The sequence below is a fragment of the Hipposideros armiger genome, unplaced genomic scaffold (genome assembly GCF_001890085.2).
Source record: "Hipposideros armiger isolate ML-2016 unplaced genomic scaffold, ASM189008v1 scaffold_94, whole genome shotgun sequence".
Taxonomy (NCBI): domain Eukaryota; kingdom Metazoa; phylum Chordata; class Mammalia; order Chiroptera; family Hipposideridae; genus Hipposideros; species Hipposideros armiger.
In genome coordinates, this window is record NW_017731444.1 from 4,748,606 (window position 1) to 4,775,723 (window position 27,118).

Here is a 27,118-nt window from a genome sequence, read left to right on the forward strand (position 1 = left end):
AATAATAATAATAATAATAATAATAATATTTACTGAATTCCATGGTGTTCTAAGCATTTCACATTGTCTTATGTGGCCCTCAAAACAGTCCCATTTTACAACTTAGGAAACAGGCTCAGAGAGAAAAAGTGATTTTCCCCGCTCACAGCTGACCAGCCCAGGACCAGTGGTTGAACCATGTGGGTTGGGCCCCAGAGGCTTTCCTGCTCTGCTGCCCACACAGGGCAAGACAGAGTTGTCGGGGGGTGGGCACTGCACTCCGGGAAGAGGACACAGCACAATCAAAGGCCTGGGAGCTGGGAAGGGGTGAAGCCGGAACAAAGAGGCCCTTGGGAGTCTAAGGAAGGGGGGCTGAGCAGCATTGAGGGCAGGACCGCGGTGACCCGTGGGTTCCATGATGTGCCATATCTATAGAGGCCCGGTTGTGCTTGCTGACCCCAGCGAGTATGCAGGGGACCGAGAGGCAGGAAACAGGAGCTGATGTGGCCCAGGCCCTGGCACGGGGCTCAGGCCTCCCACAGAGAGGCATTGTCCATGGGCAGCAGGCGTGGCCGGCTGGGAAGCCCAGGACGGGAAGCCCAGGAGGGGACATTTGCCTCTCTGGAGATGTGCCCAAGGGATGGGCAGGGTCCTTCCCGGGAGGCCTCACCCTTAGGGGTTCAGGGCCTTCAGCACATTTGTGAACATGGCAGAATAGCAAACACTCTTGCCCTATTCCCCTTCCACATTCTGGGGCCCAGTCACACACCAGCCAGGGCCGAGTCACACTCTGTATGGACCCAGGTCACTGTCTACCCCTCTCTTGTCCCTCTGCACATGGACACAGGTTCAGCAGGGGCCCTTCCAGCTCTGAATCATAACCTGGCTTCTAGACTGAAGTAAGGCAGCAAGCATGGTTACCCAGATTATGTGAAAAGGCTCTGTCTACCTCCTACCCTGCCGGAGTTACTGGGAGCGTGGAACATGGTAGTAAAAAACGTGTAGTCTGGACTAAATGATGGAGCTCAAGTCCCAGCTTTGGCACTCCTGGCTGCAGGACCTAGAGCAAGTCACTCACCATTCTGAGCCTCAGATGCCCTCGGTAAACCCAGGGCTGCTGACCCCCACCTCTGGGTGACTGTGCAGTTTAAGTGGGGCCTGTGCCTGGGCAATGGATGATGGGACTCCTGTGGGGCTGTTCATTTGTCCTCTTGGTTCATAGTCTTGCCTTATTATTCATTCGCTACACAAATATTCGCTGAGATTCTGGAAGGCATAAGCAAGGGTAAGCGGGTGCCGACCACTGCAGAAGAAAGGAATAAAAGCGTATGCTAAGTGCTGTGTGAGCATGTACCTCAGTTCATGATCTCAGCAACCTGTGAGGGAGGTGATACTATTATCCCCATTTTACAGATGAGGACATCGAGGCTCAGAGCTTAAGTACCTTGCCCAGGGTCACACAGCGAAGATGTTGCAAAAAAATGGGATTCAAATCTATTCTCTTGAGTGAATTAATTAATGGAGATGTGTATTCCTAAATCCTCAGGTGCATTTAGGAATCAGGGATGGGCAAGACTAGAACTTCCATCCCCCAAGTGCATTATCTGGACTAAATTATGATCATATCCTCTCTACAGTGGCTCACTCTATTACAAGCACTTATAACAACAGCAACAACCGCTCACATTTACTGAGCACTGACTCTGTGCCAGGACCTATGCTCCAAATCATATTCACTGTGTTCCTGTCAGCACCCTAGGAGGTAGGTGCTACCATTACTCCCATTTCATAGATGTAAAGCTGGGACAGGTGAAGGAATGTGCCTCCAGTCACACAGCGTGGAAATGGTGGAGCCGGGACTCAAACCCGGTCTGTCCCCAGGACACTCCTGTGTCCACCAAGCGGTGGAGACATCCCTAGGTGGGCTTTGAAGTCAGAGTCCTGGTTCGAATCCTGGCTCTGCCATTTGCTGACTGTGTGAGGCTGGTTCCTCTGTGGCAAAGTCAGGCTAACGATGCTGACCCTGGTGGGGTTGAGACTCCACTGACAACCGATGTAAAGCCTGAGGAGGCGAGCGGCCACGTCGTAGGTGCTTCATACATCGTCACGGTTACTGTTTTCATCCTTGTCCCTATGGAAATGACTGCCCAGGAGGTAGGGAGCCCTGTGCACTGCCCAAAACGTGTCTGGTCCAGCTGCCTGCCACATGCCCCAGTGCCCCGCCCACCCTTCATGCCAATCTACGACCTCCTTTTTCCAAACCTCAGGAAGCTGGAGATCTGAGGCCGCCTCTGGGCAAGGATGTGGTTCAACAGGAGCCACAAATATTTTCCTTGGAGGCCTTGGCCCAGTCTGAGGCCTCAGCCCAAATGCAAAGGTTGACTGCCTAGCCCAGAGTATGTAGGATATAAGGCCAGAATTCCAGACCCGCTGCCCAGGCGAGGAGAGGAGTAGGCTGAGGACTCTGACGTGTCCAGGTAAAAGTGTAGAGAAGGGGCCGAAAGCCTAGGGCACCAGGAAGGTTTTGAGTTGGAGACACCTGTTGGGGTTAGGTCAGGAGCAGGGGATAGACTTGGCCTTGAGGTAAGGACCCTTAGTCCACAAGGACCCTCTGAGGGTCAGGGCCAGGGGGTAGAGAGGCACCCAGCTCCCTTATCCAGAAGAGCAAAGAGCAGTGATAAGAAATCAGACTGGCTGAGTCTTTACCTTGACTTCACCCTGATGACAGAAACCCACTCTGCACACACCAGTTCCTCTGTGCTCAGCCCTGTGCTGGGGTGATTCTAGGGACAAGAAGTGTCAGAGTTTTGGCCCTCAGGGGACTCCCAGTATGGACCAGTGTGGTATGTGCTGTGCCCAAGGAAAGCAACAAGGACATGGTGGTGAAGGGCAGTCATGGAAGGCTTCCTGAAAGTGGTGACATGTCAGTCGAGGAGCCGAGTAGAAGTTGGCTGGATAAAGGAGGAGAGAAGGCATCCCGTGGGAAGCAAAGAGCCTAAGGAAAGGCCAGGAAGCAAGATACAATGTGATGGGTGTGTGTATGGTGCTGGTATTTGGGGAGGAGACACTTTTCCACAAGAACGGATGCTACCATCCTCTTGGTTCCCTGAGCACCTCTAAGCAGAGGAGGATAGAGTGATGTGCAAAGATAATGGAGGGAAAACAGAGCCACGGTACTTGAAAGAAAAAGGTTATAGAGGCGGGTGGGGGACCTACTGGGCAAAAGAGCAGAGTGCAGGGCGTCGTCTCTGTCTTCTGGCTTTGACTGCAAGATTATTCTTTCTGACCCCAGTATTAGTAATAATAACTGTCATAATTATAATAACAGCTAATATTCATTGAGCTCTTGTGGCATGCCAGGCCCCAAATGGATTGTCTCATTTAATCCTCCCAACAACCCTGTGATGTAAGTATTATTATTATCCCTTATTTTACAGAAGAGAAAACTGAGGCTCAGAGAGGGTAAGTCACTTGCCCAAGATCCCACAGCAAGCGGTAGAGGCGGTCCTCCAACTTGTGTCAGTCTGACTCTGAGGCCCATGATATTTCTCCTCTACCCTCAGGCCTCCTGACACACAGGAATGGGGGTCCTGTGGCTTCACAGAGGTCTCCATGGCCTAGGCCTCATCAGTTTAGCAGGCTTGGATTCCCCATTCTTCTGTGGCTCCTCGAGGCCATTCATTCATTCAGCAACAATTTATTTATTAAACACCCACTGTGTGTCAGGCACTATGCTGGGTACTGGGGACACAATGGGGCGCAGGTAGAACCAACGCTCCCTCCCAGAGCTCATGGCCTGTTCAGGGAGGCAGATGTTGACTCATTATTGCAAGTGTCTCTAATAGCTCACGCTCTTCCAGTTCATAGTAGACACATGGCATCCCGATGCCATGTTTGTCTTTGACAACAAGAAACCCACATGCTGAGCCAAACAAGGGCTTGGGTCTCTGGGTCAGCACCTTCCTTCCCTCCAAGCAGGACAGTCCACAGGAGGCAGAAGCTTCCATAGAGGGTAGAGGCTGAGCCAGAGTGCAAACTGGGGAGCTCAGGACCAGGTTATACGTGCTGATGCTCTACCCCATGGAGGGGACAGGGCAGCCAAGAGGCCAGAATACCCCCAGCTCCTCTCCCAGGAGACCCACAGGCCTCTCCCTTACTCTCTGCCTTTCTCTTCCTGGTCCCAAGCAGCCATCTATTATTCCTAGGGCCCCTTAGAATGGCAAATGAAGCAAACAGCTCTCCTGCCACTTTGAGTCTTGCCTGAATTCTCATGCCCCTCCTGCTTCCAAACTTCCTGTCCTAGGCACACACGAACCCCAGGGCAATATTTCTCCAAGTGTGATCCAGGGTCTTTTGCTACAGGAGAGGGAAACCTTTACAGAGGAAAGGGGCACGTGAGCAAAGCTTTAAAGGATGAATAGGAGTTCAGCAGGGAGCTAAAGGCATTACAGGAAGAAGGAAGGGAAAGGGCAAAGGTGCAGACAAGAGAGAACAGGATATGTTTTCTGGAACCTTCCAGCAGCTTGGAATGCCTGAAACTTTATAGAACAAGAGGGGAATAAACAGGAGGTAGAGTTGGCTGAGGTTGGGCCATCGAGGATTTTAAGTCCCAAACACTCTGAAGTAGGGCACTACTTCATTACACCCAGTTACCAGGTAAGCAAACTGAGGCACAGAGGTTAAATTGATTGCTAGGACACACAACTAGCACCTGGCAGAAGAGGCAGGATGCAGGCCCAAACAGTCGGGCTCCGGAGTCCACTCTCTTAACCACTTCCCTCAGCAGCCTCTCCTGGACTCCACGCCCCAAGTCACCAGAGATCGTAGGCCTGCCTTTGGCCTCTGCTTGGCTAACAGGGCCCTTTGTGTTCACCCCAGGTGCAGACACCTGCCACCTGCTGCTCACCGACCCCCAGGAAGATGGCCGGCTCAAGAACCTTCACTCTCCTCTGTGGTTTGCTGGCAGCCACCTTGGTCAGAGCCACCCTCAGCCCCCCTGCAGTTCTCAGCCTCGGCCCAGAAGTCATCAAAGAAAGTAAGTCTTGGCCACCCAGGCCTCATCACCATAAGGCAAGGGGGCAGGTGGAGCAGTCCTTCAAATGAGGGAGGGGGTCGCCATCACTGGGGGTGTGCAAGGCACAGTTGGGACCCCAGGTCTAGGGTGAGACTCAAGTGGGTGAGTTATAAAAGGTTGGGAGTGTCTATGATCCCAAGAGTTGATGATTCCAAGATCCCCTTCTTCTTAATTCCATGATTCCAAAAACGCACTACTCTGAGGTTTCATGGCCTGCGGAAGGGTTGTGTGACACTGTGTGCAGTGATGCACCTGCCTCTCCTCCTTGCCCGTGCCTAAAGCCCCGTTGGCAGAGCACCTCCTTGGAGTTAGAGTCAGTGTGCAACCAGTTCCCAGAGCAAAGAACGTCGGCTGGGAGTCTGGCAGCCTGGGCCCCCAGCACAGCTTTATCACCCTCCAGCTCTGGCCCTGGGCAACGCCCTGAGCCTCAGGTCCTCCTCTGGAAACAAATAAGAGAGCCTGTTTCACTGGGTTGTTGGGACTATCCAATAGGACAGGAAGGGACAAGAGTTTTAAGAACCCTATGGCCCGGTTTCTAAACCCCAGCACTTCTGACCTTGTGGGCCAAATAACTTTATTGGCGCAGGGGGGGTAGGGGGGCAGGGAAGCGAGGGCTGTCCTGTATTTTCTAGGATGTTTAGCAGCACCCTCAGCCCAGTTGTGACAACCAAAACAGTCTCCAGACATTGCCAAATGTCTCCTAGGGGATAGAATCACCCTGGTTGAGAATCACCACTCCGAAGTGTTGTCCCCTGAGAGGATGATAATCACTTGGCTCTGGAGGTCCATCTAAAGCACTTAGAGACCCACCTTCTGTGTGCGGTGGGCCTGGGCCAGGGCTGGATGGGCAGGGGGTGGGGCCAGGTCCCCAGGGCCACACAGGCACTGTAGACAGAGAAGGGATCCCCAAGTAGGGACAGTCGGGAGCAGAGTGTTCTGGGAGGTGCCCTGGGCCCATACTGTGAATTGCACGTACATGGAATGTCAGCCAGAAGGAGCAGCCATGATTTAGGTGCCCCCAGCAGCAGAATCTGAGTTGAGAAGCTGTGTGCAAGTGGTTGGTTTTAGAAGTGATCACAGGAGCCGGCCGAGTGGCTCAGTTGGTTAAGAGCTCGCTCAAGAGTGCGAGCTCTGAGCAACAGGGTCGCCGGTTTGATTCACGGCCTGAGCTGAGTTGCCGCTGAGCTGCCAACAGGTGGCAGGATGGCTCAACTAAAAAAAAGAAAAAAAAATTCAAAGTAATTAGAAGTGATCACAGGAAACACCTGCAGGAGAGTGGGAAGCAAGGCAGGTGAGGGCAGGCCAGTCACCGCTGGCAGCTGCAGCTCAGTCCTCCTACTGGACAACTGTGTTAGGGCCAGTCAGGAGCAGAAATTGCATGGTAAGCCCAATGGTGAGTTTGTACAAAGAGTTATGAACAAGGGATTGGAGTCATGGGGAACTGTCTAAGAAGGAAAAAAGAAAGACCTCTAAAGAATACCCCTGGGATTGAGGAGGTTGGGAGGCTAATCCAAGGACAGAATAAACTTGGAGGGAGAATCTGCCCAGACCTCCTGGGAGGAGTGTGGTTGAAGCCCACTCCACACCAAGTTGTCCCAGGTCAGAGCTGGTCCACAGTTAGCAGGCTGAGGCCAGCGGGCAGAAAACTGCCTTCGGGGAGTCAGTGGCATTCTCTGGAAAGCTGCCCCTGAAGAAGGGGTTTGCAATTGACTCAGAGAAGCTATGTCCTGGAAACTGCCTGGAGGCTAGCTGGGGTGTCCTCAGTACTCACTAGCTGTCCCCGGGAGTGCTGTTGAACTCACAGCCATGGACAGTGACACCACAGGAGCCTGGTGAGAGGAGCACACCAGGGCCAGAAGGGGGAGCCCCTTCCTCCTCCATGTCCCTGCAGAGCCTCTACCGACAGGGCTTAACTTAAAATTGCACCAGCTGGCAAAGGTGGAATATTTACAGGGCCCATGTCTGTTACCACAGAGCAGGCAAAAAGAGTGGTTTTGTTACTGAGAGGTAATAACACACAGGGACACTGGGACGCCGTGGGGCACACACACGTGAGTCATCCTGCCCGAGGGTTGATGGAGCTGGGGTGTTTGTACACCAGTTCCCATCAGTCACTGGCTGAGGGCTGCTTCCCGAGCATCATCTGTCCAGCGCTTCTGGCCTGCTCTGCACACACGCCAAATGGGCTCGGGTGGCCGGGGAAAGAGTCCGGCGGGGTTCTTGGATCACAGACCCCTGACCTTGCCACCTCCTTTCTCTGCTCAGCACCTGAGGCTCTTTGGACAACAGGTCCATAGGATGTAGGTGCCAGAGAATTGTTAGCAAGTGTGTTCTGGCAGCAAAACAGTCCCAAACAGGACCTTATGGGTTCCATGCCTCTTGGCTCTGGAATTGTTTGCCGCTGGCTGGTGGGAGGGGTGCAGGTCCATGGGCCGAGTGTCCTGGTCAATACTCCTGGCAGAAGCTGGCAATGCTCAGGGGAGTGAATGGTCCCACTCACGTGCCAGCTTTGGTCTTGATGTGAAAATGACCCATCTGGGCCATCATCCTCAAGGCCACATCTACACAGAGGAGATGGTTAGGACAGAGCCATCCATACCCTCGCCTTGTGCCCAAGTCTGAGTAGCCCTGAGTGATGCCTCGTCTCAGCCTGAAGCCCCCACCGAACCATCCTTCTTGCTCCTCCTGCTGTCCCCTAATCCCTGGAATCTGCTTCTAGGGCTGACACAGCAGCTGAAGAACCACAATGCTGTCAACATCCTGCAGCAGCTGCCTCTGCTCAGCGCCGTGAGGGAGGAGCCGGCTGGGGGCATCCGCATACTAGGCAGCCTGGTGAACTCTGTCCTGAACTTGATTATCTGGTAAGTGGAGCAGCACCAGACTGGGAGCTCCTTGCCACACCTCTGCCCAGGACACACTTTGCACACCCAATCAGTCAACAAGCATCAATTGGTGTCAACTCTATGCCTGACCACAAAGAATAGAACAAATGAAGTCCCTTCCTCAGAAGTTCCCAGAGGAGTTAACAATAACCATAAGATAGTCACAAAGGAACTCTAATAGAATGACCCCAGAGGGAGGTCACCTGGGGTGAGAGGACAAAGAGATAAGGTGATGCTTCTCAGTGGAGGTGACAGGTGAGCCAATGACTCCATGCTCACCAGGAGACAAGAAGAAAATGACATTCCAGATAGAGGGGCCAGCCTGGGCGAAGGCATAGAGGGGTGGGAGTCAGTCAGCATGGCTGATGCTCGAACCCCAAGGTGATAACTGGGAGGCCAACTAGGCCAGGTCATAGAGGGTCTTACAAGTCAGTCCAAGGAGCTGGGATTCATCTCCTAAGTGAGGGGAAGCCACGGGAGAGTTGTGAGCCGAGGAAAGGGGTAGGGATGGGGCAAGGCCATGCTGGGGAGGAGTCAGTGGACTAGGCTTGGGTCCAGCTGCCGGCTGGGCACCAGGGGAGACAGGAAAGAGGGAGAGGATCACGTTTGGGGACGGTGCTCAGATGAATCTCATCTCTCCCTCATCCCATCCAGGCTGAAAGTCACCTCAGCCAGCATCCTCCAGCTGCAGTTGCAGCCCTCAGCTGATGGCCAGGAGATAATGGTCAAAATCCCCGTGGACATGGTGGCCGGATTCAACACGTGAGTATCCTTTCAGACAGGTGCAGCAGGCCTGACATGCTCATCCACTCATTCCCCTGTTTCCTCCATGCAAGTATCTGGAAAAGAGAGTTCTAAGTAGAGGGGAGAGAACGTGCAAAGGCCCCGAGACAAGAGTACACTTGCTCTGTTCAAAGAATAGCAGAGTGGGGAGGGGGCGGGGAAGAAAGGGAGAATGGTAGGAGGTGAAGCCAGAGGCAGCCGAGGCCAGAGCATAAGGGCCTGTGGACCAAGGCGAGGACTTGGCTTTACTGAGGAGATGGGAGCAGAGGAGGGACATGGCATGATTTAACATTTTGAATAACGCTCTGGTTGCTGCATACGAGGGCAAGAGTGGAGGAAGAGAGGCCATCCAGAAACTACTGAAATAATTCAGGAGGAGACAATGATAGCTTGGACCAGGGTCTGAGGGCAGGAAGGCGGTGAGAAGCAGTCAGGTTCTGGATATGTTTTGGAGGTAGGTAGAGACAATAGGATTTCCTAATGATTGAATATGAGGGAAGAGAGAGAAGAGAGATTGAGGAGTCAAGGCTGACTCCAAGGTGATTGCCTATGCAAGATGGAGAGGCCAGCAACCAAGATGGGGAAGAACATGAGACGAGCAGGCTTGGGAAAGCTCCACGGGTTGTTTTGTACATGTTAAATTTGAGACGCCTGTTAGACACCTGAGTAGGGGGTTGGGTGTAAATTTGGAAGTTGTTGTCATATGCAGAGGATTTAAACCAAGAGAAGAATAAAAAAACTGAGCCTGAGACATGCTGGGGTAAACAAACAAACAAAAAAAAATTGGGCAGATGAGGAGAACCCAGCAAAAGAGTTTAGGAAGGGAGGTGAGGGAGCCAGAAGACAAAGAGGGACAGAAGGTTTGCTTTAGCCTGGGGCTGGGATGGTGCTCACAGCTTCGGGCACCACTCCCAGGCCCCTGGTCAAGACCATTGTGGAGATGCACATGGAGATGGAGGCCCAAGCCATCATCCGAGTAGAGACCAGCAAGAGGGGCGACGCCCAACTTGTCCTCGACCAATGCTCCAACAGTCAGGGGAGCCTGCGCATCCGTCTGCTGCATAAGTGAGTATGGCCACCTCCCGCTGGGCTCCCACCATGCCTGGGCGGGAACCTGGGTGGCGGCCTTGCCCCATTTTACAGATGGAGCACACTGACGCTCAGAGAAAGAAAGAGTCCATCTCTCCTGACTCTTGATCTGGGGCTCCTTTCAGGGAATCTGTGAGGCCAAGAAAGTTCAAGACATCAAGGGTGGAAGCCATAATGATGGGGTTTCAGGCATCATGCCATGAAGTGGGGAAAAGCTTTCAAGGTGGAGAGGAGCCACCTTGCGAGGGCCCTCAAGCCATCCCAGGCAGGCTTGCATGGATCCACGTGTAAAAACATGCTTTGGAGTCAGGCAAATGCATCTTCTCGTTTCCTCTCTGGGTGTTGCTGGGCAAGTCGCCGCCCTGTGCCTCACCTGCCAAAATGCAGTGACAGGATTAGCTCAAGCCACAGCCACAAGCAAGCACTGGGCAGAGTGCATCGCGCACAGCAGGGGCCCAAAAAACATAGTGCTTCCCTCCACGTCTCCTCAGCAGGAGAACGGGGAGAAGTGCCAAACGCCATCAGTCCAGTGTCCAGCACACACTTCTGGGACAACCCCCAGTCTGATCCCAGAGAACTCTCTGCTACTGTCTACACCTGGCTTGGGGTCTACTCGCAGCTCTGCCTCTTACAGGCCATGTAATCTTGGGCAAGTTCCTTCCTCCTCTGGACTCAGTCTCCCCTTCTGTAAAACAGGGGAGGGGTGATCATTTCTGACCTTTCCTAATCTCTCTCCCCTTCTCCTCTCCGGAAGGCTCTCCTTCATGGTCAACCCCTTAGCCAACAAGGTCATGAGCCTCCTGGTGCCAACCCTGCCTAAACTGGTGAAAAGCCAGGTGAGTGGAATCAGTGCCTCTCAGGCCTGCAAAGATTGCTCCCCCTGTGGGGCTAGGGTGGAACTGCAAACTGGTGCTAAGGAACTCGTGTGTCCTTGAGTGAAAAACTAGACCCGAATCATTCTTTCAGCACTGGATCATTGAGGTTAAGGTAAGGAAACTGCCAAAAGTCAACCAGAAGACCTTAAACTGTGATGTGCTGATAAATTGTTAACAAAGTTGAGGGGAGGGAGCCCAGATTTTTAGCATTTGCTGATTTCTCTGGTGTAAACACTCCCTCCAAGGCCAATTTCAAGCTACTAATACCATCCTATCATATGGTATTTCCACCACACAGATACAATAGGTGTAGACAACCTCAAGAGCAAGAAATAATAGTAGGTATAATAAAATAATTAGGAAGTAATGAGTTTTGAGTTTTCATTAACTTTGCTTTAGTATAATTTATTTAATTGTAAGTTTATATAATTTAATTTTGTATAATGTCTAGGTTTAGTACCCAGCTCAGAAATTCCTGAAAATTTAGAAACTGCCCTTGAAAACTGGTACAGGCTGGCTAGAGCATATCAGTGTCTCACACCAACCTGTGGCCTTCAGGGGCCTGTCACCCACCAGGTCCTGTTGGGTTTATTTTTCTGAGTCAGTAAAAATGAGTCTATCTCACTTTATATGCCCCTTATATGCCACAGGTAAACTAAAACTCTGTAAGTTGGATTCATCCACTTTGATCATTGATTTCCACTATAAATTCCAAGATGGGTTCACAACAGTGGGCCTCCTGGAGTTCAAAACACCTTGTCAGACAACTAATATGTTTTTTACAATAAAACTTTCTTGAAATGAAAGGATGATGTAATAACTAAACAACTTTGGGGGGAAAAATACCTATAATCCTTCTACCTTAACTTGGCAGCTATTTTTCTTTTATTAGTTTCAGGTATACAAAACAACATACTGATTAGACATTTACATTCCTCACAAAGTGATAACCTCCCCCCAAGTCGACTAGCCCTCTAACATCCTACATAGTGATTACAATACTATTGACTATATTCCCTATGCTGTACTTTATATCCCGTGACCACACACACACACACACACACACACACACACACACACACGTCAGACAATTAAGTTCACGAACTTATCCTAGAAAAAGTGCTACATATCTCATTGCTGAATATCACTATGGTCACGTTTGAAGTATTCCACTAGGGAAGCTATGCACTGACTCCAGCACCTAGTCCACCATTCAAAGCAATTTTGGAACTCTTTTTCTGGAACGGCCATCAGAGCTGTCGTTGTATTACCCTTGATGTCCTGAATGTCATCAAAATGTTTTCCTTTCAATATTTCCTTTATCTTCGGGTAAAGAAAGAAGTCATTGGGGGCCAGATCAAGTGAGTAGGGAGGGTGTGCCAATACAGTCATTTGTTTACTAGCTAAAAACTCCCTCACAGACAGTTTCGTGTGAGCTGGTGCCTTGTCATGATGCAAGAGCCATGAATTGTTGGCCAAAAGTTCAGGTTGTCTATTTCATGCAGCCTTTTCAGCACTTCCAAATAGTAAATTTAGTTAGCCGTTTGTCCAGTTGATACAAATTCATAATGAATAATCCCTCTAATATTAAAAAAAGGTTAGCAACATCATTGCACCAAGTTCACAAACTTAATTGTCAGATTATATATATTATATAAATATATATATTTTTATATATATTAAATACATATAAACATATATATATTTAATTATAGTTGACATTCAATATTATTTTATATTAGTTTTTGGTGTACAGTGCAGTGGTTGGGCATTTATATAATCTATGAAGTGATCCCCATGATAAGTCCAGTCTCATCTGACACCCTACATAGTCTTTATAACATTATTGATTATATTCCCCATACTGTATTTCACATCTCCGTGACTATTTTATAACTACCAATTTGTACTTTCTAATCCCTTCACCTTCTCCCTCATCCCCCAATTCCCCTCCCATCTAGCAACCATCAGTTTGTTCTCTGTATCTATGAGTCGATTTCTGTTTTGTTTGCATGTTTATTCTGTTATTTAGATTCCACATATAAGTGAAATATATGGTACTTATCTTTCTCAGTCTGACTTATTTCACTTAGAATAATATTCACGTTATTGCATCCCTGTTGTTGCAAATGGTTAATATTTCATTCTTTTTTATGGTACAGTAATACTCCATTGTATGAATGTACCACAATTTCTTTTTCCAGTTGTCTACTGATGGGCATTTCAGTTGTTTCCAACTTGGCAGCCATTTTCTCTTTGGCATATTGCCGTCCAATCGTCATCCACATGCCCTCAAATTTTTAGGTGGCTGCATTCAGTGTCAATACTATTTGATATTCTTTAAATTATATCTATTTTTCTATGCCATTGCACAATATTCATAATTATTGTAATAGCATTATATTTAATACTTTACTAAACCATTCAAGAGAGCCTTCTTAAAGGAATCAAAAGTGAATAATTTTGTAAAATTTGGCTTTTCTTACATGAGATACTTTTTCTTTTAAGAAAATATTTTTCTATTTAAAGGCTGGAGTTTCTTAGAGTAGGGCCCAGCTGGAAATTTCTTCTCAGCCTCCAGCAAAATCACACTTTAACTGGCTAAAAATGTATTTTTCCATTTACTGCATTTTACATTTACTAGAAAAGATGGCAAGAGCTTGGAATTCCAAAACGCTCTTTGCATAATATCTGTTATTAAGGGTAAAAGCCACATATAGTGAATGAAATGAGAGAACTGGCTTTCTGTTAATCACCATAGTTTTCCTACATGACTCACTGGATTTAATACAATGGTCATATGAATATTTTATCTGAGGTGAATAGAAAAGTTACAGCCCGTTGAAATCTGGCAGGAGCCCATCTAGAAAATGCCAAAGCCCTGTCAATATAAATGCATGGGTCCCAACCCGAGCTGCACATCGGAGCTCCCTGGGAAGACTTTTTAAAATACAGTAGTCCTCCCCTTATCTGCAGTTTCGCTTTCCAAGGTTTCAGTTACCCTGTGGTCAACTGCAGTCCAAAAATATTAAATTGAAAACTCTGGAAATAAATAATTCATAAGTTTTGAGTTATGCACTGTTCTGAGTAGCGTGATGAAATCTCGAGCTGTCCTGCTCCATCTCACCCGGGATGTGAATCATCTCTCTGTCCAGCGTATCCACGCTGTATATACTCCCTGTCCATTAGTCGTTCACTAGCTGGCTTTGTTATCAGATTGTCACGGTATCATAGAGCTTGTGCTCAAGTAACCCTTACTTCACTTAATAACCACCCCAAAGCGCACGTGACCAGATAATTCTTTGTCCTGTGTACTGTGGGATGTCTAATATCATCTTTGGCCTCTATCCGCTAGATGCCAGTTACATCGCCTCCCAAGTTGTGATAACTAAAATGTCTCCAGAAAGTTCCAAATGTCCCTGGGGGACAAAATTGCTTCCTGATGAGAACTGCTGGCAATTGGGTTTGGGAAAGGAAGAGTTTAGTGGGCAAAGGGTTGCGTAGGGGCCAGAAATTCACAAAGGGCACAGAGAGATTATTCATGAGTCTGCTTGGGTCTGTCTTGCTGGCCTCTGTTCTAGTCTGACATGCAGAAGGAATTCAGCAGTGACATGTTGAATAAGTGAATGAAGGAATGACTTCTTCATCTCCTTTTCATGGAAAACATGGGCTCTCAGGAACAAGATGAGAAGTCTAATGGAGAGGGCACCTGGCAAGCCAGGCACGCCCTGGGCATAGGGCAAGGGACAAACCACTGCAAAAGATCCCAGGTGACACTGGGGACTGGGGTGGGCTCTGAGCAGCAGGGAAGGCTGGCGGAATGGATGCATCACTGAGTCCTCAACCCCACAGACGAAAGCCTGGCTGGCCGTGGGCACAGTGGCGGGACTCAGGCCATGTGGGCTGGGCATGGGTCACTGTGGGACTGTGTTCTGGTTCCCTCGCTGATGGAGTTTCTGCATTGTGCTGCTACAGCTGTGTCCCGTGATCAAGGCAGCTTTTGAGGACATGTATGCAGACCTCCTGCGCCTAGTGAGGGGTAAGTGCACTGCTCTCTCCCACCTTTTTCCTTTACAGCTGAGCCAGCCTCCAGGCCCTGGCTCTGCCCAGGGGGCACTTCCCCAGTCAAGCCTGAGCAGCAGCAACTCAGCCTAGCAGCAGGTAGGAGTATCATTTGATCCCTGCCTGGGATGAGGCAGGAATTGAACACAACTACGACTTCACCAGTACCTACTATGTGCAAGTTTCCATATGAGCCAGCGGGTGCCCCAGCTAAACCCAAATTCAAATCCCAGCTCTTCCATTGACTTGTTCCGTGACTATGGGAAAGCCAATTCTACCTCCTCATCCTGTTTCCTCATCTGTAAAATGGGACTTACACATCCTACCTCACAGGATTGTTAGTGAGGATTAAATATTTACAGGAAAGTTCCAGGCACATAGCAGGTGCTCTGCCTGGCACAGAGAAGTGTTTTCAAATGTGTGCTGCATGAATAAATGAATGAACGATATAGCAGCCACCATGGGCTATTAGAGAAGAGGGAACAAGGAAGAGACAAGATGTGTGCTCAGGAAGGAGGCCATTTCTCCCTCCCCGAGAGTAGAAAGATGAGGACACAGGCTTCTGCCCCCACCTCGGTATTCTGCTGTGCTCAGACTCCTCGGAGTGGGGATTGACGGGAAGAAGAAAATCCTACCGTCTACTGTTTGGGGATCTGAAGAGGCTCATTCAGAGGGGTGAGCAGAGAGGAGTGGGAAGAAGAGAATGGAATCAGCGCACACATAGAGCAAATATTAAGCTGGGTGTTTTATATACACTGTCTGGCTGGCTCCTCAGACATCGCCATGAAGTAGTGATCATTACCTCACTTCGCAGATAAGGAAACTGAGACTCAGAGAAATTAAGTCATTCGTCCAAGTTCACAGAGGAAGTTAGTGATAGGGGAAGGCTTAAACCCAATTCTTCCTGTTCCAAGTCTGGTATAATTCAGATTTGAGCCAACTTTAGTAGGTACCTGTGCTGTGCAACCTATAAGGCAGGTATTACTATTACCTCCCCCCCCCCCTTTTTAAGATGAGCAAACTGAGGTTGAGACGGGAAGAGACTTCCCAAGGCTACTTGTGGCTAGCATCCAAATCTCTCTGGCTTCTCTGCTCCCAGGGGGCAGGCGGGGAGGTGAGGGTAGGGAAGGCGGGGGTAGTAGGTGGGCCAAGGACCGACCCCCGCCCGCACCTGCGCCCCCTCTGCGGCCCTCCCCATTCTCCACCCAACAACTAGGGCAGATGAGACGCCACCGCCCCCTGGCGGCCAAGTGGGGAATCACGAGGCGAATACGAGCAATCTGGTGGACAGACCCAGACCCTGCCCAGGTGCAGATCACAGTCTAGTCGGGGAGGTGGAGAGTTATGAGCAATAGGTCAGTTTTGTTTCAAACCAAGACGATGGCCTCGGACCAACTGGGTTCAATTCTTTTCACGGTATGAGCAATCGTTTCACTTTTCTGAGTCTTGGTATCTCCATCTGTAAAATGGGGGTAATAATAGGACCCACCTCCTAAGGTTATTGTGAGGATTAAGTGAGCCAAAAAGGTTTAGCACAGTACCTGGCGCTTGATAGATGCTCAATAAATGTCAGTCATTATCATTTTCATCATTGTCATTATCAGCTGCATCATTACTAGTGTTTCTCCCTACTTACCCCGTGATAAGGATACTTACCGTGCAATAATGCAGCTCCAGCCAAAAGCAGCCCCCAAACCACCCCATCCAATACTGCCCGCCACCCTCACAGAACTTTCTTCTTGCTCCTGAGCAGTGCCCGTTTCCCTCAGCTCTGACCACCTGGAGTTTGACCTTCTGTCTCCTGACATCAAGGGTGATGTCATCCAGCTCAACCTGAGGGTGAGTGTCTTGGGACCTTGAGAGTAACATGGGGACACCACCACCCTTCTCTGACCACCACGGGTCAGACACCATGGGTCTGTTTCAGGGGAGAAAACATTGGTCATGGTTAGGACACACAGGCTGATTTAGAAAAATCTCAACAAGCTGAACATGTCCCATGTAAACCATTCTAATGGAGAAAAAATAGCAGGTGGACTCTAAGGGCCACACACAGAACATGGACCCTGGTGATCTGTCCTCCGACCCTAATTTCCCCAGTCAGGGGCCAGAGTGTGTGCACTGGGGCTCTTGGCCTTTCTCTCAGGCAAGCCCCTGCCAATCCCAAATGCCTGGTTACCTTGAAACAGGAACTCAGGATCAAAACACATCACTGAGGATTACACAGACCTAAGTTTCTCCTCCCAGCTCCACGGCTCCCTGGCTGTGTGACTTTGGGCAAGTTTCTTCACCTCTCTGAGCCTCAGTGTCCTCATGTGTAAAATGTAAGATAATAATAATCACCAACGAGAGGAAGAAATGAGACTGCATGGGGTCTGGCAGGCAGAAAGAGCCCAATAACTGTCAGTTCTTTGTAAAATGTGGAGCCACACACTCACACTGGGGCTGAACTCCCTAAGGGACCAGGCCAGCCTGGGCAGCTTGAATCCCAGACCAGTTTTCATGGATCCCTTGGAAAACTGCAGCATCAAACATTTCCATTCATTTTGTTGCAGTTTTGAATTTTTTCCTTCATCCAAAGTGTTTGTGAGGTATCTGAGAAGTTGAAACCCAAATGCAGAATAAGATATCTAAGGTGTCTTTTTTTTATTGTTAGTTTCAGGTGTACAGAACAATGCAATAGTTATCCTTTTCACCCTTCACACAGAAACAACCCCCCTCCCCCATCTACTGCCTTCCCACCCCCAATATCATATTTATCTATTACAATTCCATTGACTCCATTCCCATATTCTACTCCATGTCCCGTGACTATATGTATATATAATTATAGTTGACATACAATGTTATTCAACATCAGCTTCAGAAATACAGTGCGGTGGTCAGCCCTCTACACTGACTATGAAGTGGTCTCCCTAACAAGACATGAGTCCATCTGGCCCCGTAAAAAATATTTACAACATTTTTTATTATATTCCCCAGACTGTCTTTTCTACCACTGAGGCCATATTGTAGTTACCAATTTGCATCGTCTCATCCCTTCCCCTTCTCCTTCATCCTCACCCACTCCCAACTAGCACCCCTCAGTTTTTCCTCTGTGTCTCTGAGACTATTCTGTTTACATTTCTCTTTTATTCAGTTCTTTAGATTCCACATATAAGTGAGATCATGTGGTATTTGTCTTTCTCTGACTGACTTATTTCACTTAGCATAATGTTCTCTAGTTCCATCCATATTATCTAAGGTTTTTTAAACATCAGAGATTATCTGAGGTGTGCAGGGGGAGTATATGTTGCTAAGCACCAGAGATAACTTATTACCTACAGCAAGGCACTGACCTCCAGGTTAAGCTTCCTGGAAGCAAGTGCAAAAAGGGAAACAGGCTGAGTGGTGTCATTTCCTTCTAGGTTCTTACTGGGTAGGCTGTGGGATTAAAGTTCCCAGCCAACTCTCTACTCTGTGTCTCTGTAGGCCAAATTGTTGGATTCACAGGGAAATGTGACCAGCTGGTTCAATAAGTCTGCGGTTTCCCTGACAACACCCACCCTGGACAGCGCCCCTTTCAGCCTCACCGTGAGGCAAGATGTGGTGAATGCTGCAATAGCTGCCTTGCTCCCTCCAGAAGAACTCATGGTCCTGTTGGACTATGTGGTAAGCCTCGACATGGGACAGGATGGAGCCATCTGTACTAATGGAGCTACTACTGTATTGTGAGAATTTCCTGAATCAAAGCGGGTGCAAGGACCCCTAAGCTGCCAACATGAATCCCAGCAGGCTCAGTTTAAACCCCTGTAGTAATGGAGAGCTCCCTCGCTCTCCTCCCAGGCTCTGCCTCTGACATCTAGCTCTAAAGCTGAAACTTTCCCTGTAACACCCAGCCCCAGTCCTAGTTCTGCCCTCCAGAACCTGATACACCTGCCTCCTCTGACAAATAACAGTACTGTATGCCAAAGGGCATCTTAGATACTGAGTGGTCCAGGGATGTCAGTTGTGCCACTGCTGCCCACGATGGGGCTGGTAGCAGACATCGCTAATTGATCAGGGCCCTCCTTCTGATTGAGCCCAAATGCTGACACAGCCTTGGAATCCTTACCAACACAGCACAGCAGGCAACCACCACCAGTCAACCAAAGTGTGCCACCTCCTCTAAGGTGACTGGTAGGGAAAGTGAGGCCCACGGGGCGAAAGAGTTGGCCCAAAGTTATGGGAGGGTGTCAGGACTTCAGGTCAGCTGACAGACAATAGATACCAAGTTCACGAGGATTAGAACTCAGGGTAAGGGGCTGAGATGGTGAGAAAAGAGGAGTGGTCACTGGCGACCACATTCATGACTCTAGTGAGAATTGGATCATTTCTCTTTGCCCTCTGGGAGCAGGGAGCTGCCCACAGACCCACAACCACCACCAAACCACTGTAAAAGTCCAGGCCAGCAGGGCCCCCATGTCCCACAGCAGCTGACAAGGCTGCTTTCTACCAGTGACAAACATATAGCCTGGACCACTAACCCGCTTGGCTCTTCCAGGGTTCCGGGGGGTTCTCAGCAGTGGGACTGCTGGAGGTGTGTCTCCCCTCTCCCCTCCAGCTGACCTGCTCTGGCTTCCTGTCATCCTCAGCTTCCTGAGCTAGCCCGCCGGCTGAAGGCCAACATCAAGGTGATCAATGACAAGGTTAGTCCAACGGCCATCTGCAGCTTGACGGGTGTTTGCTGTGGTCTGTCCACTGGCCTCTAGGGAATAAAATACCTGTGGAAACCCTCTCCGTCTTTCCAGCACTGGTGACTTTTACAGACAGGGTCCCTGTCCTCAGGGACAGGACAGGTTGTCTAACAGGACAGGTTGACTGAATCAAATAATTATACAGATAATATTTCAGTTACAAAGGACAGATTCTAGGGATTCTGAGAGCATTACTGGGGCACCTGATAGAGTTGGGGGAACTAGGGAGTGTTTCCCTGGATGGTAGGGTATTCCAGACAGAGGGCGAAGCAAAACCAAAGGCTATGAGGTGGGGAGGGCAACAACCCATTCCAGGGTCTGAGAGGACGTGCGGCTGGAGCACAGAGAGGAAGCAGGGAGGCCAGGAAGTTGGGCACGGGCCAGGCCACATGGGGCCACATGGGACTTATGGGCCATGGTGAGGCACTTGGGAGGCCACATGCAGGTCTGATTCCTTCCAGGCTGCGGATCAGCTGGGACGCACACAGATAGTGAAGATCCTAATCCAGGAGACCCCAGAGCTCCTTCTGAGCCAGGACAGTGCCAAGCTGGCCCAACTGATGGTGCTGGAAGTCTTTCCCACCAATGAAGCTCGCCGCCCCCTCTTCACCCTGGGTGTGGTGAGTTCAATTGCCTGTGACATTGGCAGCAATCTGGGGACCCTCTCATTCACTGTTTCTATCCCCTTCTCTTGCTTTGCTAACCGTTTCCACCATGCTTATTACCCAGCAGGGTTGGAGTAGAGGGAGCTGTAAACCAAGAATCAGGAGCTTTGGGGGCCCAGCTCTGATCCTGTGACTTTTTGAGTCATTCAGGCCTCCTGTACTCTTTTGTTAGTCAGTTACTGGCCACCAACAGTCCCCAGAGGTAGGAGGGCCATAACCTCCCAGCAAGACAGCTCTGTTCAAGCAAGGGCGTTTCTCCAGAGAAGGGGGTGGCTGTGGACCATTAGCTGCAGCGCTCAGCAGCAGAGGGATGGGTGCCCTGCCCTATAAGGAGGCTCTGAGTGGAGCACCAGCCACACCCACTACCGAGGGCAAAGGAGAGAGAAAGACGTGGCAGGATTCGTGGCTGGGCGCTAGAACCATGCTTAACCAAGGAGTCTGGATAGTTCCTGGTTGTTAGGCTCATGTTGACATTATCCTTACAGCAGAGTCTCTGCGTACATCTATCGGGTTATCCACACACAATCTCAGGGGTGCCATTCACAAAGACTACAGGATGCGCAGTGCCCTGGCTTCCTGGATTGAGGGATATTCTGATCCCCCAACCAGCAGTGGGAATAGACTGCCCCGGCCAGCCTTGCTCCCTGATGACCTGGCCCCTCCATGGCCAATGGCAGGCACTTTTCAAAAGGCCACATGGACCAGGCCTGCAGGACAACTTTGTTCTCTGGGTGCAGCCGACCGGAGCTGGAGCCTGATACTCTGTCCTCAGGCTCATCCCAGCACGCAGGTCAGGTTGATGTATATGTTTAGCACCCGTATTTGAGACCTGGCTTCTCTTCTGACCTTTCTGATTACAATAATGGTTAACATTACCAGGGGGCTACTGATCTTCTTTGTCCCTCAGTTTCCTCACCTCTACGGTGGGGTAATAATAGGAGCCACTTCATTGAGTTGTGAGGGTCAAATAATCATATAAACTTCTTAAAACACTGCCTGACACATGGTGAGGGCTCCATGCATATTGGCTGCTGTCATCCTCATCATCATCACTCCCCACAATAATCCTACAGGGTAACCTGTTCAGTGGGGAGTGGGTACAGGTATAGCCCATTTAATAGATGAGGAAAGTGAGGCCCAGAGAAGTCAAACCCTTTCCCAAGATCGCAGAGCCAGTAGCTGAGATTCAACTGTCAGCTTGACCCCAGAGCCTCCTTGCATAACCCCACACTCCACACCTGATGCATCCTCTGAAAGAAATGGGGCCTGGGCTTCTCTTGTTGCAGGAAGCCAGCTTAGAAGCTCAGTTTTACACCGAAGGTGACCAACTTACGCTCAACTTAAATGAAATCAGGTAAATCATTGTAAAGATTCTGGTGATGAAAGTGAGTCCAGCCTGGCAAACACTGGGTTTCTTTAAATACCTAGTGTTTTCAGTCCCTGGGGTATGAGCATCCCAGTGAAGTCTACTCCAGGACATGCAGAAAGGCTGCCATACCTGGACTGTCCAGCTGTCGAGGACCACGTATGAGAGACAGAGAAGGAAAGGGGAGTGGCCTTGTAGCAGCATTGGGCAAGCAGACCCTAGTCATGGGAAAAACCTGTCCAGCACCATTCCCTTGGCTTTGGGTGGCCTGTTCTGGACCCCTCCAAGATAGTGGCAGTGACAGCCATGCCCAGAAGCACAGGCTCCAGCTGCCTCTGCACCCTTACCTGGTCTCCCCGCATCCCACCACCCTCCTGCTGCCTGAGAGGGAGCTTAGGGGCTGCAAACTAGACCCTCCTAGGACAACTCAAGTGCATGGGTGTGTTTTGATCAGCCCACATAGGGCTAGGTCTTCTATTTTAATATAAATGAGTTGCCAACTATAAAAATCAGAATACCTGGCTGCCATGAGCCTGCATGCCTACATGGAATCAGGGACCCCTGTTAGAAGGAGACCGAGATCCCCCGTTCGCCACAGCCCTCACTCCAGAGGATGATTTTTCTGTTCTTCGGGCAGCTATTTGTTTTCTGTCTCCCCACCCTCCACACCCCCAGTCACAGTCTAAGCTCCATGAAGCAAGGGTTTGATTTGGTTCACTGCTGTTTCTGTAAAGCCTGCACTGTGTCTGGTACATAGTAGGTGCTCAATACATAGTTGTTGAATGAATGAATGAATGAATGAATGGATGGATGGGTGGATGGATGAAAGAACGAGGCTCTGAGGGACCACTCTCATGGGTATCTTCTGTTGCAGCTCTGATCGAATCCACCTGATGAACTCAGGCATTGGCCTGTTCAACGTGAGTATTAACATGTTGTCCCTGGGGACACGGGACAGCCCAGGATGACCCATTTCATAAGGAGACACTGCCCAGAATGCACTTTGAACAAGGTCCCCATGGGCAGCCCCATGGCGAGCTGGTTGTCCTCCCCATTATCAGCCACAGAGTCCAGCCTCCTGGTTCAGGTATTTACTGAGCACCTACTGTATGCCGAACACAGCTGAGAACACACATACTCACAGACACACCGACACACACTCACTTTCCTTCTGTGAAGTTTGGCCCCAAATTAGAAATTGAATCTCTTCTAATTATAATCTCATTTTGCGCACATAGACTCATCTTAGTGACCCTGCACAGCCCCTTTCCTCTTGTCCTCAGTTTCCCCATCTGACTCAGACAAAATCAGACATCTCAAATTGGCTGAAGCCTGTCTTCTGCCATGCTGTGGGTTTTAGAGTTTGTTTGGTTTTGGGGGGGTTTTTTTGGTGGGGGGAGCTCCTTTTGTATCTGTTTTGTTTTGTTTACTAATGTTTTTAAATGGAAGGTTTCCACATGAAAAAAGACTTCTAGCTTCCCGCGAGAAGTCAAAAACCTCAGGAAACGCAGGGCAAAATTGCCTCAGGGCAATTCTGCTGCAACAGACCAGTAGAGCCCCTGAGAGTGGGGGGCAGGGAGTACATCTTTCTAATGTACCCCAGCCCCTCCCACTTGCCAGGCCCCAGAGCCAGCTGGGTTTGTGCCACTCCCGGGAGCCCTTATGGCTTTGACTGGCAGGGGACTTGGGATTCCAGCATCTCTACCAGCTGTCCTCACCATGGGCCTGGACTGTGTCCATCTGAGGGATGTTTAGGAGGACTTTGGCTTCTCAGCCCAGGTAATGATGTCCCTTCTGCCTCACAGCCTGAACTTCTCAAAGACATCATCACCGAGATCCTTGAATCTGTCCTGCTGCCGAATGAAAATGGTAGGTCTCTTTGCTATCCATCCACCCACTCCCCAACGTTTTGAGGGTGGGTGCTTTACGTCTTCTGCCTGAGTCTCCATTTGGGACCCCTTTCAATCATTTCCCACCCACCCTCAGAGCCTTGATCAAAATCCACTTCCTCCAGGAAGCCTTCCTGATCATCCAGCTGGAAATGAGCTCTCCCATCTCCAAATTCCCAGCCCACTTCCTTTCCTGGTACCAGAGCCTAGACATGCAAAGATGAACCAGGCAATGCCCAGCCTTACAGGGCTGACAACAGGAGAGACACAGAGGTGTAAACAGACAACTACTCGTAGAGCACACTTGATGTGCCTCAGACAGAGTTGGGTTCAAGTCCTGATTCCCCTTCTTGCTGGCTGCCTGGCCTTAGATAAGCTGCCTTATCATCCTGAGCCTCAGTTTCTCCACCTGTAAAATGGGGAAATAAGAGCACCTTCCTCAGAAGCAGAGAGATGATGTTTGTAAGTTGCCTGGCATAGTCGGTGCTCAACATTTCATAGCCATTGCTGCTATTGGCATCGTCATTTGTGTTAGTAGTGGAGGAAGCCAAGAGAAAAGGTGAAATTACTCTAATTAAGCCCCAGGTCATGGGGGTGGGGAAAATTGGTAACTTATGCCAGCCCCACGTTTTTCATTTCTTTATTTTATTAGCGTGAGAAATCTCAAAGTATAGATAGTTCTGCCGTGAATGATGGGAGCCCCTGATGGTTCCTAAGCAGGAGTGTGAGGATGTAAGGGGTGCCCTTTGGAGCAGACAGAAGCCAGTGCTGGGGAGATGAGCCTGGATAGATGCTGGGCCGGAGAACAGATGAGAGGAGGCAAGAGGGACAGTCTGAATTGGGTGTGCCAGGTCCTATGTTCCCCTCTGGAGACTGTGAGGCTGCCCACGGCTGCACAGTCCCNCAAACAGGTCCACACGAAGACACATCATAGTAAAAATGGCAAAGGTTAACGACAAAGACAGAATCCTAAAAGCAGCAAGAGAAAAGACAGCAGGTTACATACAAAGGAACTCCTATAAGACTAACAACTGACTTTTTTACAGAAATGCCCATCGGTAGACGACTGGATTAAGAAACTGTGGTACATTCAAACAATGGAGTATTACTCAGCTATTAAGAAGAATGAAATCTTACCATTTGCAACAATATGGATGGACCTAGAGAAGAACATTATGTTAAGTGAAATAAGTCAGTCAGAGAAAGACAAATACCATATGATCTCACTTATATGTGAAATCTAAAGAACTGAATAAATGAGCAAACTAAACAGAAATAGTCTCAGAGATATAGAGGAAAAATTGATGGTTGCTAGATGGTAGGGGGGTGGGGATGAAGGAGAAGGGGAAGGGAATAGACAGCATAAATTGGTAACTACAACATTGCTACAGGGATATGAAAGAGAGTTTCAGGAATATAATTGATAATGTTGTAAATATTTTGTAAGGTGTCAGATAAACACATGTTTTGTTAGGGAGACCCCTTCTAGATAGAGTAGAGGCTTGACCACTGCACTGTACACCTGAAGCTGATGTTGAATAATGTTCTATGTCAACTATAATTATATATATATTTTTTTCCCCACGGGATATGGAGTATAGTGTGGGGAATGGAGTCAATGGAATTCTAATATATATGTATGATATCGGGGGGGCGGTGGATTGGGGAGGGAGGTTGTCATTTTGTGAGGGGTGAAAAGGGCAACTCTTGCATTGTTTTGTACACCTGAAATTTTTTTAAAAATAATTTAAAAAAATAAACTTTTTAATTTACTTTAAAAACTAAATACAATTTTTACTTTAAAAAAAATCCCCCAGGCCTGGAACTCATGCTCTCACCCACTTGAAGGTGTACTTTCCAATCCTTGTGCAGCCATCACTTGACTCCCGAATCTCTGCATGTTTGGACACTTCATATCACACACATCTGATATAAGATGTCACTTCACAGGGAGCCCATCCCTAAACACCTTGCCCAAAGGGACCCTATGCCCTCTCCCTCAGATCCACACCCTAGTGTGTTCACTCAGTGCTGAGTGACCACTATGGATAGGACACAGCACTAGCACCTTACAGGGCTCTCAGAGACTTGGCACCTGCAGCCTCATAGATCCCTCTCCTCTGCCATTCACGAGAACTCACATGGCTCTAAGATAACAGGCCTGTAAAGGTTTAAAATACACAGGGGACAGATACCTGCCCTGGCTGCCCCCTCTGTAAAAGTTCCAAGCACCCTGAACATCTCTCAGAAAGACACTGACAAATGTCACAGCCATTAGCAGGTGCTGATCTTGGAAATCAGCCTGTATCACACCACCCTTATCAGCACACCTGATCGCGTCGCTTCAGGTCTGATGACTTTCCTGAGAGACACTGGTCTATAAAAGTGGGATGCAGCTTGCCCTCTGACAGTTCTGAGGAAGAGCAGGAGGAAACCAGCTTCCGAAAACGCTCGCCCATCAATACTGACCCATCGACATTGAGCAAGGTAAGAACTCACTGAAGCAAATTCACTAAAGAAAGGTTAAAATTCAGAGCTCAAAACAAGCATAGGACAGTTCATCAAAGGATGGAAAACTAGGGTTTTGCATTTATAATCACTTCAGCAATGCCCCTTCCCTGAGGCAATGCACAGCACACTGCCTACCATGGTACACGTTACAATTGCCAGTTATGCAACTGCTTTTAGAAAATGGGCATTTGTAGCTGGGATTCTCCAAAGGTCCCACTCAAGACAATGTCTAACAATATTGCCATCAACTCAGTCACAGGCACAGAAGGCACATTATGTTTTCCTCACAGGACACTTACATGTCACCTGAGATACTAAATGCCATTTTTTCACAGTTGAGGGTAACAGGAGAAAAATAATGGAAATGTGATGATTTTCTTTTCATAAAGCCAAATTTACTCAGTTTATTCAATGTGAAGGATTGTCCTTGGCTTCCTATTACTTCCAACATTTCTGCAATAGTGGCTCTTCTCATGGTCTTGGTAAATGGCAGGCATCTGATCTGGGCAGTGTATACCTATCCACGGCAAGAACAGAGGCCAACTAGTCTGAATTTATAAAATTTGTGTGGGTAAGAAATCCAAACAGAGAAGAACAGCAGAGTCTACTTGCTTCACTGAGGAAAAATGCCCTAAGACACAAAGTTCCATGTTCCCCAAAACCTTAGAGACAGAAAGACTTAGAGAATTGTGAAAAGAGAGGAATCTGACACCACAAAAGGAAGTGATCTTCACTGGGCCACACAGCTGAGCTCAGAATGAAAGGGGGCCTTCCTGCCTGGATTCTCTCTGCCTTCTGCTGGGGCTGAGGCTTCTCAGCTGCAAAGAGGGCTAATGATACTATCTAGTGCCTGGATGTTCAGGGAGGAGTATATAAGATGCTGCAGATGGTAGCACACTAACCAGTATGAACGCTGACCAGCGCTCAATAAATAGCCATGTATGGATACATCCCAATGCACAGAAGGAGCTGAGACTTACACAAGTTACACAATCACATCAGCTGTGGCTGCTCAACCCCAGCCAAGAGGAAGAGGTCATGGTCAGGAGGACCATCCAGTGCACTACACACAGAAGGGGCCACAGGAGGTGGGTGACCTGGTCAACTCAATCATTCACTCCACACACAGGGAGCCCGCTTCACACCAATATTAAGACAGTAGTGGAAACGGACCAATGCCACTATCGGACCATGCCAGTGCTCTCCGGAGCCTGAGAACGGGCCTTAA

General features: G+C 49.0%; 1 protein-coding gene across 1 annotated transcript in view; it reads left to right on the forward strand.

Moving 5' to 3' along the window:
• The window catches only part of LOC109384401 (BPI fold-containing family B member 1-like), a 41,102-nt gene that overhangs the window by 4,985 nt on the left and 8,999 nt on the right, over nucleotides 1-27,118 (forward strand). The window contains exons 2-14 of the mRNA XM_019645713.1: nucleotides 4,858-5,014; nucleotides 7,773-7,914; nucleotides 8,590-8,697; nucleotides 9,634-9,783; nucleotides 10,562-10,643; nucleotides 14,658-14,721; nucleotides 16,498-16,583; nucleotides 18,216-18,395; nucleotides 19,358-19,411; nucleotides 19,921-20,079; nucleotides 21,411-21,478; nucleotides 22,365-22,410; nucleotides 23,296-23,359. Coding sequence (XP_019501258.1) covers nucleotides 4,900-5,014; nucleotides 7,773-7,914; nucleotides 8,590-8,697; nucleotides 9,634-9,783; nucleotides 10,562-10,643; nucleotides 14,658-14,721; nucleotides 16,498-16,583; nucleotides 18,216-18,395; nucleotides 19,358-19,411; nucleotides 19,921-20,079; nucleotides 21,411-21,478; nucleotides 22,365-22,410; nucleotides 23,296-23,359 — 1,318 coding nt within the window. The 5' untranslated portion in view covers nucleotides 4,858-4,899. The remainder of the gene's footprint in view (nucleotides 1-4,857; nucleotides 5,015-7,772; nucleotides 7,915-8,589; nucleotides 8,698-9,633; nucleotides 9,784-10,561; nucleotides 10,644-14,657; nucleotides 14,722-16,497; nucleotides 16,584-18,215; nucleotides 18,396-19,357; nucleotides 19,412-19,920; nucleotides 20,080-21,410; nucleotides 21,479-22,364; nucleotides 22,411-23,295; nucleotides 23,360-27,118) is intronic.